The sequence below is a fragment of the Schistocerca americana genome, chromosome 8, assembly GCF_021461395.2.
Source record: "Schistocerca americana isolate TAMUIC-IGC-003095 chromosome 8, iqSchAmer2.1, whole genome shotgun sequence".
Taxonomy (NCBI): Eukaryota; Metazoa; Arthropoda; class Insecta; order Orthoptera; family Acrididae; genus Schistocerca; species Schistocerca americana.
Window position 1 is genome coordinate 187437555 of NC_060126.1, and position 13811 is coordinate 187451365.

General features: G+C 39.9%; 2 protein-coding genes across 5 annotated transcripts in view; one reads left to right on the plus strand and one right to left on the minus strand.

Moving 5' to 3' along the window:
- LOC124545362 (mucin-19-like) overlaps positions 1–566 on the minus strand; it is a 545233-nt gene extending 544667 nt beyond the window's left edge. Inside the window, exon 1 of one of the 3 annotated variants that reach the window (XM_047124267.1) lies at positions 200–566. In XM_047124267.1, the coding sequence (XP_046980223.1) occupies positions 200–358 (159 nt within the window). In that variant the 5' untranslated portion in view covers positions 359–566. The remainder of the gene's footprint in view (positions 1–199) is intronic. The other 2 variants (XM_047124269.1, XM_047124268.1) reach the window with 2 other exon arrangements.
- The window catches only part of LOC124545363 (transcription initiation factor IIA subunit 1-like), an 80111-nt gene continuing 66724 nt past the window's right edge, over positions 425–13811 (plus strand). The window contains exon 1 of one of the 2 annotated variants that reach the window (XM_047124274.1): positions 425–505. The gene's annotated coding sequence lies outside the window, so the exon portion shown is untranslated. Of the gene's footprint in view, positions 506–980; positions 1091–13811 lie in introns of those variants that run through there. The other variant, XM_047124272.1, reaches the window with a different exon arrangement.

Consider the following 13811-nt stretch of genomic DNA (forward strand, 5'->3'; position numbering starts at 1 on the left):
GTACGTATGCCTGTTCCTCGTCCTTGAATGTCACGTAATAAATATCCATCTACGGCACTCAGAACGAATATAAGCAAATGATAAGCTGTCTCAGATACACGCCGCAAAATGCAAACTCCTTTATAAGCGATTACTAAGGATCAAAGCTGACAAATACATTTAACAATTAGCAGATACACACAATCATGAACTTCCATACCTGTTTATCATCACTTTTGTTCAAAGTGGCACTCACTTCAGCGTCATCTGAAGCACAGCAACTCACTCTCGATGTGTCCAATAAAGCATTTTCACCAGTTTTACCACAAATTTTATCAGGTGCCTTGGGTTCGTTGCCTTGTTCAGGCCATGGTGCCATCTTGAATGTCAGGGTATCTAGTATAAGCTGATTGGCTAAAGGGGAAACATGCTGCTTCACGCATGCGTATTATTTTGCACTATATTCACATAAGTGTATTTTAACACATTTTGGATAGGTGGTCGCAGACACACGGCGTTGCAGACGGTACAGTACATTGCTGAGATCTTAACTGACATGGATGTATATGTCTTCTGTTTTCAGCGAAATCGAAACACATGTAAACCAAGGAGTATCCACATGCAGACGATTTTCTTGTTTTCCCTAAGATCATCAATCAAAGAAATCATTATCGACATGATTATAGCTCCCCAAAGTATTTGTGGTAAAATCACATGTTTTCAAGGCATATTTTCACCTGCTCCATGTCACATATTCGTAACACCATCATCCCTGTATTTTAACTGACTATAACCACGACACTAACCTAGCGCCTCTTAATCATGTTAGTTCGAATAAACTGCAGTCACATTTAGCGTTTCTCATGTGATTTACAATATAAGCAGACAAATGACTGCAGTATTTATAATGTCATCATAATTTTGTCAGTCATGAAGCGATTGTCTTTACAAAATCTGACAGCCATAAGGCACTTATATCATTGTTACCAACGTAATGTGCAGTTACGCTATATTTAGATTAACAGTTACTTTAATTACATATCGGTTTCGCGTATTCTCATTGTGATATTGTCGTGTACGATGGAAATATGCCAAATAAATGTTAATGGAGGTAAGATTATTTCGTACATATGAACTCAACAACGAAGGACCTAGGAGGTCTAATAATTTTATGTTTGTTTACGGTTTTGCACAGACGACATTGTATTAGATTATCAATTACGCTAAAATATTATATATTGCTGAAGGTAGCTAACATATGTCGGTTTAATTTGCACGTTGAAAGAAAAACCGAGTAACACAAAACACACTGCATTTATATTCATTACTTTATGTAACATGTTGGGTTCATTGAAAACCGGGTCGTATTGACACACACACACACACAACTTTGTGGCTTTAGTTCCGAAATTACCCATACATCTCATGGAAAAACTGTTTCCTTGCGCGTTGAAAAAGCTCTGTGACATCACATATTACATTCAGATGGATGATAAAATTAGTATGGTAGTTTGTAGTACTGCTTCTCAGAACATGTACACATTCTAGGCAAATTGTATTTGTTGTGAAACTAATTTCAGACCACTTAGTTTATCAGGCTACCTTGGGAAGTTAAAACTGGGTAGATCCACACTTATCCATTGAGTGTGCTGGTTCATCTGCCCGCATTCTCAAAGATATAAAAATTATCTGTAGTGGAAGGAAGCTGGTCCAAACACTTACCATTGATTTCTCCACAACCAGAAAAATGAATTTTACAACTTTTTCGTCGCTGGTCAGAATATCATCAGAGGAAGGCAGATATATCAGTCGGGCCTCTAGCAACCCTGTCCAGTATACACTAGGTGCCACAGCCAGAAGAGCTTGGTGTGACATGTGAACAGTGCTGCATTCCAGCAGAAACAGGCTCTTAGTTGTATCAGCCCATGACCAAGTGCTTCTGAGATCAGACTTTTACATCAACACAATCAGTGTGCATGTTTATGACATGCTTGGAGAGCCCTTAAGACGGTACTAAAATTTAGCTGTCAGTTGCTCTACAATCATTGAAGTGAAGGGGTTGCAGACATGTTTGCATATGGATGGTGAGCAGCCCATCAATGTGTATTCCCCACTAAACAATACATCAATATACATTTAGTAGAGTAATATTTTCCACCTTTGTCTCATTTCCAAAATGTCATCAAAATTCACTTTTATTTATTTTTAATAGATACCATCAAAGTCATAGACTTGACTTTGTGAGTGATGTCACATAGTATGCAATGCTTTGGTTTAATATAGAAAGATGTTAGATGATTTTTGTGGATAGTTGTAGAAATAGTATTTGTCTCAACAAAGTGTGATAGATTACTTCTGCTTTGTGTGTGCAAATGATCAGTGATAATGAGGAACATATTCACTGATTATCTAAAAGAATATGAACTAGTTTTAGCTAAGAAAGTTGAATATGTGAAAGATTATGTTATCAGAAACTCGCTAACTGTCTGTTCACTTGCTGTAGGTGACAGACTTATACTATTGGGAGATTTCTAAGAGATATTTGAATAATATTCATGGAAAACTGTATTCTCTGCTCAGAAGAAAGGAAGGATAAACATGGGAGGAAATATTTAATAAAAAGATCAATAATTTGACAAATTCTACAAGTAGGATTAAAGCATGTTATTGGATTCCTTCAGGAATCTTGATTGAGGCGACAGACTGATCTGTAGTGCAGCCTGAGGTCTAGGCTAGTTTGAAAGGTGACAGTTTGGATGTGAGTTGGCAAAGCCACTGAATCTGAAAGCCAAATGAAGATTGTGGTGATAAATTTACCTATAGCGAAGCCTAATGTTTATGTCAATGCCATATTGAAAAATGCAGGGGGGGATCCCAGTAATGATGTAACTTTTACCCACACAAATAGAGCTGTCTCAACAAAGATGATATAACAGAATACCCACCCTTTCACCTGTACATTGACTTATGAAGTATTTGTGTAGCTGTAGAGCGAAGAGTTTGACTTTATCACAGCTGATTAACCCTTTACACGTCCGCTGCTCATGGCCTAGTGGTTAATGTTGCTACATCAAGATCACGGGGTTTCTGGTTTGATTCCTAGGCTAGTGAAAGGTTATCTTCACTTGGGAATTGGGCTTTTGTGTTGCCCTAATTATTTTGTCCCTTCTTCATCACAAAGATGCACAAAATCCCGAAGTGTCAAATGGAAAGACTTCCACCAGGTGGCCAAAAAACCACCGACAGGGTCTCCTGGCCAATAATGTTATGTGATCATTTCATTTGAATCCATACATACATTTTATACAAGACTGTCATCTTTAACTATTCTTCCTTTTCTTGCTCTCTTTGTCATTATGGCAGGCTTTGATGTTGACCTTGCTATTTCATAGGTTCTTCCCTTTTGTGAAATGTTCATTAATTAATCATCTTTTTGCTGAAGTAATTTTTGGTCTCCTTCAGGGTCTGATATTTATTTTCCAATTTTTTTTTTTTTTTTTTTTTGTAGTGTGGACCAATTGGGGAAGAACACCTTCAATAACACCCACTGCATGCAATGATGAAGATTATCTGTGCACAATACCTGCATAGGTCTTATATGTGCTTCAAAGCCAATATGGTGTCCAGTCTGACATGGTGGGCTCATTATGCACCCTTTCGGTTGAGCCCCTGGCAACACAGGGATCACACTGCAGATGCCTGAGCTGCTAGCTCCCCACACAGGTCTGACTGCGTGGGGCATCATGACATAAAACATATTAAATTACCCCATTACAATGGCTGTCTCATCAGACAGGCATAGAAATTTCAGTGTGGACAGTTATAATCCTGTTTTCCCTATCCTTGCTACCATATGGGAAGAGGGACAAGCCAGATGTCTGGGAGCAAAACAATATCCAATATTCAGTATGTACTCAGAATGATGGGAATACTTTTACTACAACAAAGCCAATATTTTTTGTGGAGCATATTGATGATACATTTAGAGAAGTTGAGTCATTAGGAAAAATGTGCAATGGATCACTGTTCAGTTAAGTTTCCTCGGCTGTACGATCTATAACTCTTCAGGCATGTAAGCTAGTGCGTGATGCACCAGTGACCATTGCCCCACACAAAACTTTGAATGTGAATCAAGGAATCTTATTCCACAGAGCCTGTACACTTCAGTCAGATGAGGAGCTATGGGCTAATCTCGAGTGTTGAGGTGTACATTTTGCCCGATGCAGCCAAAAAAGTCCCAAGAATAATTGAACAGATAGAGGCAATTCAAGGGAATGTCCTCTCAAAAAATGTTAGTCATGTGTACTGGTGCGACGAGAGACATTCCACCACCTGTGAGCTGCTTCCGATGCTTACGCTTTGGTTATTTGTCATCTCACTGCACAGCATACCCAAAATGTGGTAACTGTGGATGATCACTGTATAAAGGTAGTTGATGTGAACAACCACCTTTGTTTGTCAATTGCAAGGAACACCATCCTCCACATTCTCAGGTTTGCCCAATCTTCAAGAAAGAAAGGGAAAGAAATTACAGGAGTATAAATCTATGGAACGTATTCATATACTGAGGCATGAAAGAAATACGAATGTTTACATACTGTTCCTGTGATAACCAGTCATGAAAATCACAGCCATCATTCCCACTATCTCAACTTTTTCCAAATAAGTTCTGCCACCATCCTCCTCTCCTGTGGTTCCCATGCCACGATCTTTGGGAACCACTTCCTGCATGCAGCTGGAGTTGCAGATTCCTCTTCTGGCACCTCCAGAAACCCACATTTCAGAAGCCCAGTGCCAGCCAATGGCTGCAGGAACTGCAGCATTTGGGTCCCAGGGCTACCTGCTCTTCATCTGTTCATACACTCGTCACCGATAGGCCCTTGCAAGAATTCTGATCAGCAAAATCTATGGAGGAGGAGGACGAGAAAAAGAAGAAGAAGAATTAGGACAAGGCTATTCCGGTAACCCCAGAGGTGGCAGATTTCCCCATGATGCCAGATTCTGAACCAATGCTCACTGATGTGGTTCCGTCCTCATTGGTGATAGAACGTGATCCTGGGGTGTGGGTGGTCCTCCTTGGCTGTTCACATCTAACCTGGACACCTGTGACATAATCACGCAGTGGAACTGTAATGTGTTTTCTGCTGGAACTGCAGCACCTTATCTCCCCCCCCCCCCCCCCCCCCCCCTTCCACTATTTGTGGTGTTCTACAAAAAAACGTTTTTCACTGATGACCATTTCCCAATGCTCCATGGCTGTTGTTCATTCTTTCAGAACCGTATGGGCCACGAGAAGACATCTGGAGGAGTTTGTACATCGGTTAGCACAATATCATTGGTGAATGGATTCCCTTTCATGCCACATTGGAAGCAGTAGCAATGCGGGTCCAAACAGCCTCAGCAATCATCGTTTGCAAATTGTGTACTTACCTCCAGGGAGACCACTTACTTACACTGAGTTGACCACATTACTACAACAGCTAGCCCCCCCCCCCCCCCCCTCTCTTTTCCTGCTATTTGGGTACGTAAAGGCACACCACCACCCTGTGAAGCAGTACCACTTCGTCTGGTAGGGACCTTCTACAATGGAACCTTGCTTAATGAGCACTTCCCATAATGCGCAATCTGCATAACGAGCAAAGAATTTGTAAAAAATTGACTTGCATAATGAGCAGTGTTGCACATGAGCAGTGACGAGTGACAGCGATTTAGTGTGTTTTCATCGGCCATTTATGCGCAGCAGGAAAAACTTTCAGCAATATGGACACCTTTTATTGTTGGCAGTGGCATATGAACAATGTCTTTAGTATGTACTGCAGTCTTGGTTTAGCACTCTTTCTGCTTCCATCTTCATGAAGCTTGTATCTTCATGCAGCTTGTGATCGCAGATTTTTAAAAACTTGTGTTCACTCAGTGGTTTTTTTTGTGCAAATTTTAATAAACTTTGTAGAAATGTCTCTGAAGATAAAGCTGTAAGAAGATGACCGTAAGAGAAAGAAAATTACCTTAGAAATGACATGTAAAGTCATTGAAAAATACAAACATGGTGTGAGCAGTGCTGATTTAGCATGCATATACAATTGGTCTACATCAACTATTTACACTATTCTCGAGAACAAGGACAACATTAAGGAGATAGAAGCTTCAGAGGGAGTGACAAAGAGTATCTAAACAACAGTTTCATATTCTAGGTGATGTCAAAAGGCTGCTCCTTATATGGATAAACGAAAACAATTAGCAAGGCGACGCTATTAACATTCATGAGAAGAGGAGAATGAATTCGCTGACCTGGTTAAAGAGATGCCAGGATCATCAGTGCCCTAAAAAGTATTTAATGGAAGCCATGGGTGGTTCAAGAAGTTTAAGAGAAGAACCGGCATCCACAGTGTAGTGAGGCACAGCAAAGCAGCCATCTCCAACACCCGGGCAGCAGAGAACTTCGTCAGCAACTTCAAGATGCTCGTAGATTCTGAGTGTTATCTGCCGCAACAAGTTTTTAATTGTAACGAGACGCATCTATTCTGGAAAAGGATGCCAAAGCGTATGTTTATAATAGGAAAGCAGAATACATTGCCCAGTGACAAGCCAATGAGAGACAGTCTCTCACTGCTGTTCGGTGCCAATGCAAGCAGTGTTTTGAAAATTAAACTGCTGCTTGTTTAGCATTCAGAAACTCCATGACCTTTAAGAAGTGTAAAGTCCAGAAGAGCAGGTTAAATGTGATGTGGAGGTCCAACAATAAGACTTGGGTGACACATGATCCTTTTTGTGAGTGGATCAATGAACTGTTTGGTTCTTCAGTGAAAAAATATTTGCTTGAGATGAATCTCCCACTCCACTTCTTGCTTGTTATGGGCAATGCCTCTGCCCATTCTCCAGGTCTACAAGACAATCTCTTTCAAGAATTTCAATTAATCAAGATCCAGTTTCTGCCTCCCAACACCTCTCCTTACGCCAACCTATGGACCAGCAGATTATATCTAACTTTGAGGAGCTCTACATTAAATTACTCTTCGACCATTGCTTTGAGTTGACTGAAGCTACCAATCTCACTCTGAGAGTTTTGGAAATATTACTTCAGCATCGTTGTCTGCATCAAGATGATTGAAAAGCCATGGGAAGGGGTTGCCAAGAGAACTATCACTTCTTGGAAGAAGCTTTGGTTGAAGTGTGTTGTCGAATGTGACTGGATCATTTGGGTCAGTACCTGTGGAGCCTGTAGTCAACGAGATTTTATCTGTGACCAAGAGCATCGGTCCAGAAATGGATAACAATGATATTGATGAGCTTGTGGAAGGCATAACCAGAGGTGGATGGTCTGCAAGAGCCAAATTGGAAACACATATGACCTACACATGCTGCTGCAGGCGATGGTGCTGCTGGTGCTGTGAAAAGGACGCCACAGGAGGAACGGAAGAGGCAAGAAAATGTCTCCTTGTCAGCATGGATTAATGGGAACTTGAAAAGGTGGTGCACCTGGGGGGTGGGGAAAGGCTGTGATGATGTGGCAGGAGTGCTGGTGGCTTTGAGTATGTAGACAAGAATAAAGGAACAGAAGGTGTCGAGGAGTGGTGTGGATGATGCTGTGGAATGTACAAGGTGTTGAAGAGGGAGGAGCAGGATGCAGTGGAATACGTAGTGTGCAGATGAGCACTGAGAGTAGGAGGAAGAGGATTCATTAGCCTTGAGGAAGACGCTGTGCAGAAAAAGCAAGAAGAAAACTGAAAAAGACAGTAGGCATTGAGAGTACACATGTGCAAGAAAAAAATGAGAGGGGGGGGGGGGGGGCAGCATTCTGAATCAGTACACGGGGATGGAAGGCTAGATTCGGCAAGCACAGGAAGCCTGGCAGTCTGGATGGTGAATCTTTGTTCTTAAGTGTTGTAGACTGTGACTGAACTTTGCAATCTTTTATCCTTTGTGCCATTGACAAATAAGAAACAGACAGAGCGAAAGTTGAACCTCATCGCCATTATTGTGGAGGGAGTAGTGTGCAAACATTGCCCCTTTCTGCCATTGTAGTGTGGGACAAGGAGGGAGAAAATGTTGATCCTCATCGCCATTGTGGTGTGGGACAAGGAGGGAGCAAATGTCGATCCTAGTCACTGTTGTAGTGTTCATAACCAAAGGGAACAACACACTACAAGCACTGTGCCCAGATAGTCAATAGCAGTTGAACCTTATTGAGTCTAACAAACAAAATACAACAGATGTCTGGAATGTGGGTCAGCACTATTCGGTTTGGTCTGATAGTTCATAGAAAAATCTTCTGCAGCCAAGATTGCTTGGTATTTTTGTTTTATTTCATAGGGACTGGTTTCAACAGACTGTTGCTGCCACCACTGTATCTTCAGAAAATTCTTAACAACATGCATAGATGCCAATACAATGCGACTACTTTCTACTCATAGGATACAACAGCACATTGGCTTGCCAGACACATAAAAAAGAACACAAAATATCCATCGTACAACTGTGTGTCCAGGAGTGGAATCATGGCCCAAGCACATCATAGAAAAGACCCCCTTAAAACTCACTTAATCGCTGAAGCACTGGAATGTTGTAGCAAGTAGGCTCTGAAATTGTCATGAAATGACCTAGTGGGTAATCACTGAAAATGCACCGAGATGTTCATGTCTGGATGAAGTCCATGATGATAGTCTCCCATTAGGCAGTGTCCTTGGAAACTGGTCAGAGACGAAGTCCGCAGAAGCGTTGAGCTGTGGTGGACTGCTTGTCAGCTTAGGCCGAGAAGGGCAGAGGATGCTTGGCTGAACAACTCTGTTGAGGGACTGCTAGACACAGTTGGCGTAAAGCTTGGAATGTAAAGTGGCTGCAGAGAGGTCAGGCAGTGGCTTAAATTCTCAACTGGTGGAAGAACACTGAAGGAGGCACGTGACTCACATGCCATTTGTGGCGATGCTTCTGCCTCTGGTGTTAAGGATGGAACCGTGTGGTACTGTGTCGTCTGTGGCATTTTGGTTGTAAACAATGTGGCGTATTTTTTTCATAGCTTCGAGTTGTTTTTGTCTTATCTTCAGAAGAGCTTTCATCAGCAGGTCGTAGCTGCAGCAACCCACAGTACAGAACTCTATGGTAGGTGGCTGTGTCACCAGGAGGGTTGAGGATTAATCCTAAAAGTGGCACACGGCATTGGTTTATTTTGAAACAACTCATATTGATTGATCTTCATGACCTTGATGAAATTCTGCATAATGGTTGTAAACAGTTTTATCTTGAAATGATTAATTATTGTAGTAGAACAAAGCAATTTTAGGCATTATTGTTATTGTTAGGCTTTTACGAAAATTGTAAAAAAATCATCCAATGAAACCGTCATTTGAAATTTCTATATTTTTTTGTAACACTTTCCTTAAAAGCTCACTTTAAAAAGTACTGGGCCAATTTCTAAGCTGCCTTAAATGGCAAACTTTAATACAATAGTTATGTCACATTGCAGTAGCACCACCACCTAGCTTTTGATTCTAAAAACGTAAAAGGCTCTGCCTGTGGTATCTGTATCTCAGAGGAACACAGATAACATAGACTGTGGCTTAAACAAGTATTGTGATCTTGCTGTTGTCTACACTGGTGGGTCAAAGTAGGGGGTTCCTCCAGATATCAAGCTACTTATGTTCCAAGATTAATTACTAACTTAGTTTGCCAAAGAAATCAGTAAGTTACATTATTGTGCAAATTTTCCTTCATTGATATCCAGTGGGATAACATTTTGTGGTAACTTATAGGCAAAAACCATTCATTGGACAAAAGCAGGTGATTATTAAAATTGTATGATAGATTCACACACGCGTACATACTGCAAATGTCTGCTTAACAAATTGTGAGTATTAACCACAGCCTCATTGTTCATTTTAACTGATGACAACAGAAACAGTGTGAATACATTTTTCTAAATTTTACAGGAGAGCAAAAATCTCTCTTTCTTTCCGCACTGAACAAATATCTCTTAAAGAAAGAAGAAGAAGCTATTTTTAGAGGCAGTAACTATTTCATCACCAAAATAAATGGAACTCAAAATATCATACAGCAGGTATTTTCCAGATGAAAAGCAAGCATTGAAATAATACTACATAACATTTGACATTTTCAACACTTTTATGAGAACAATTGGCACAAAAAACATGATGTACAAAGCAACATACAGAATATTTACGACAGTAGTGTAAATAATACACAATAGATTCTGTGAGAGTGATAAATAAATAAATAAAAAAATAGGAGCAATGTCACTGTTTGCCTTGCAGGGGAAGTACAGCTAAATGCCAATAAAAATGGTTTTAAAATACGGAGAAATGTCTGCCCTGTTACCCAACAAGGTCATTTATCTGTGAAACTCCACATTTGTATCCAGTTGATGTTTGGAGGTAAATGAATCTACAGACTACAGAAGCCCATGTCACTGAAGAAACAGTATCACACCTCATAAATGAGGTTGCATTTGGCAGAAGGCTAAACATTTGTTTGAAATGACATATACAAGTTGGTCAGAAAAAGTCTGAAAAGCTTGTAACAGTGTTTCAGGGTAGGTTGTGCTGAAACATAACTGTTAGAAAGAAATTCAATATGTTGTGCTGTTTCAGAGCTAATTAGCATTGTAATTAACCAATCGGGCCATTGTGTACGCAAATTCAAGTGGCCCATCAGAAATAGTGTCAGTTATTCTGATAGCGTAGATGATAGCGCACAAGACTCTCAGCCTTCGACTCGGGGTCTCAGTAGCAGGAAACCAAACAAAGAACACATTTGGTAGCACCGTTTCTTGCAGGCATCTTGAATTTGTGCGTGTGGTGGGCTGATTAGCTAACTTCGCTGCTAATTAACTTGGAGTCAAATTGAATATTTTTTATGTTCATTATTTCAAAGACCCCTTTTAGAGGGCACAATAAATCAATGTTGTTTCTGCTTCTTTGTTTTCAACTGCTTTTTCCTTTGGGCCCACACACCTTTTAGTCTTTAAGAATGTTGTTCCTTCTCTTCCTGGATCCACTTTCTTCCCGTTCTTGATTTTTCCTGCCCTGAAAACCTACCTTTTCTATTACTTCTGCAAATAGTGTTCTGTTTCTTATTGTGTCCGTATCAACTCCCACATTTTTATCTCTTTTTCTATTTTGTAATTCTGGATTTTTAATTGTGTAACAAGTCAAAGATTTATTATTATTATTATTATTATTATTATTTGAAAGGTCCTCTCCATTTTATGTATTATAGTGCCTATTTGCTATGTTTTCCTTCAAGTTGTTTTATATCCATTCTCGAACAATAGAAAGTCCAGGGTGGAATAGCAACAGGATAGAAACAGTAGATTGCTACCGAACACACAAGGGAGGCATTGAGTCGCAGAGCAGCTCAATGAAAATGAGTGCTAAAATATGTTAAGCTTTTGGATGAATTTGTCGTTCTGAAATAACACACACACACACACACACACACACACACACACACACAGATAAACCACCTATTTGGTGAGCAGCGATCTGTTCTTTGTGTATTGTTGATATCTGTTCTACACATTTAAAAAAACCCACTTTAGTTATTGTGTTATTTATTTAAAGGTTTTGAGATGCATTACTCGTCTATTCTCATGAACTTCCCCCCCCCCCCCCCCCCTGCCAACTTATATGTGTAAGCATACTTTCCCTGTTTGGTGTTGTGATTCTGGGATTGGTTCTAGTGCACTTTCAAGTGAGTCTGTAATAAGCACCGTCATCTGCAAATGCCAAGCAGTCTAGTGTTCTTGTTTGAATTTCTTCATACTTTTATACCCTTTGTATATATGGCCTTCCTCCAATATCCTTCCTCCAATATCCAACAAAGTCTACTTTAACACTATAGTAGATGTTGCTATATGAAAAATTAGATTTTTTGAACACAGCATCTCATGCTTATTACAAGTCCTTACCACTTCTGAGAGAGAATAAAGACATATTTGCAAATAAATATGAGATGGTCGACCTAGTGGATCAACTATCCCCCATTTCCTTAAAGGGGGCACTTATCCATACACAAACCCATGTGCAGAAGCATTAACAAATCTAGAAGAGGCTATCTCAAAACTCAAGTTCCAATTACTTAACAACAGAGTCCTCACTCACTCCAATGTAGCCCTTGGGATATATATTGCCACATACCATTTAGTTGGCGGTTCAAATCACTCTCTTATGTATGTAACAACACATGTGACAGCAATCACTTTCCAATTGTTGTTTCACTTTCCACACCATAACAAATACAAAGATGCTCACTTAAAAAATCTGTGGTCCACCACAATGGAGTGAGATTTATACCTGGAGCATTTCAGCAAGCCCAGTTGACACACTCCTAGCAGAAGCAGGTCTCCTTTCACTGTGGGTGATAAGCCATCAACTACTCTAACGTTTTGACAACACGAGAAGCAGTGCAAAACTGGATTGCATTCAAAATTCACACCTCCCTCTCATCAGTTGACTTACTTGATGCGTCTAGCCAATCCTCTTCTCTGGATAATCAGCTAGCTCGATCTTCCAAAACTTCTTCTCCGAAGACCTTCGCCAGTTATAGGAATTTAAAAGACTCTACTTTTGAAGTAATTGGTTGCTCGCTGAATACTTTCAGTTCAATCACAATATATTTTCAACTATCACAATAAACAACTTTGCCATTTCTCGTATGAACATTTAAACTTGTGCAAGTCAATTTAGTCATCAAACATTAGAATTCATTAAACACAGTTTAGCGTCCAAATCATTTATGAACATGACATACATCTTGCTTCGTTCAGAGCTAAGACATGAAGTAAGTAAAAGTCTATGGTCAATTGTTCGTTTGTCTTTTTTACAATAATCACAGTATCAAAAATTATGGAATATTACACAGACACTCCTTGTACTTTTAATACAACTTCCAAGGAGTGGCCGGCAAACACTTGTCAATGCCACTTGTCTGATGCAGCTCCTGTCTTTCCAAGATAAACGTCAATCCTGCACACACAGACGTGTTGTGCAGTAAATAGGCTCTCTCTCACACTTGTATTTAAAATATCTCATGTTCGAGGTGGCAGAAGGTCAAGCAGTTCCAGAATTTACGTGTAAATTCTCGAAGCACTACACTACTACTAAATATGGTATGCCCAGAAACACAAGTTCCCCAGAACTGTGTAATAATTGTTTCAACTCTACATTATTTATTTTAGATCAGGCAGACACAATGAAAAGACTGCTGTACACATGTATAGCATTCTTTTCATTGTGCCTGTCTGCGATTTAATGTCTCCGCTATATGGTAAGTAGCAATCTATGCTTTTCATGTATTGTCCTTATTCCATCCCTGACTTTACATTGTTTTCTTTTAGAACAGGTAGAGCAAGTGGGGTATGAGTGGACTGTACGTACAGAGCTCCTTCGTGAACTTCCCAATATGTATAATCTAGGTTGGTTCCTAGGACAAAAGAAAAGTACTGACTCCACTGTCAAAAGAAATTTATTCATCCCGCTATCAGTCACATATGAATATTCTGATTCAGGAATAATGTGCACAGATATTCTGAAAGTTAATGTACAATTTGGTTATGTTTTGCCCAAATAGGGTGCCATGAACAAGAGTGTACAGTTTGGTTATGTTTTTACCCAAATAGGGTGTCATGAACAAGACTCCTCATCAAACACTATAACATGTTCATACCCATCACCAGAGACATGACACAACAGCACACGAACACTGAAGAACTTCATGTACAGCAACTCAATTGCGACTACCATGTCAATGAGATTGTGATTATTTTATTCAGCTGTTATATGGCACAGCTATCAGTCTTTCTGTAGTGTAAGTACACGTTA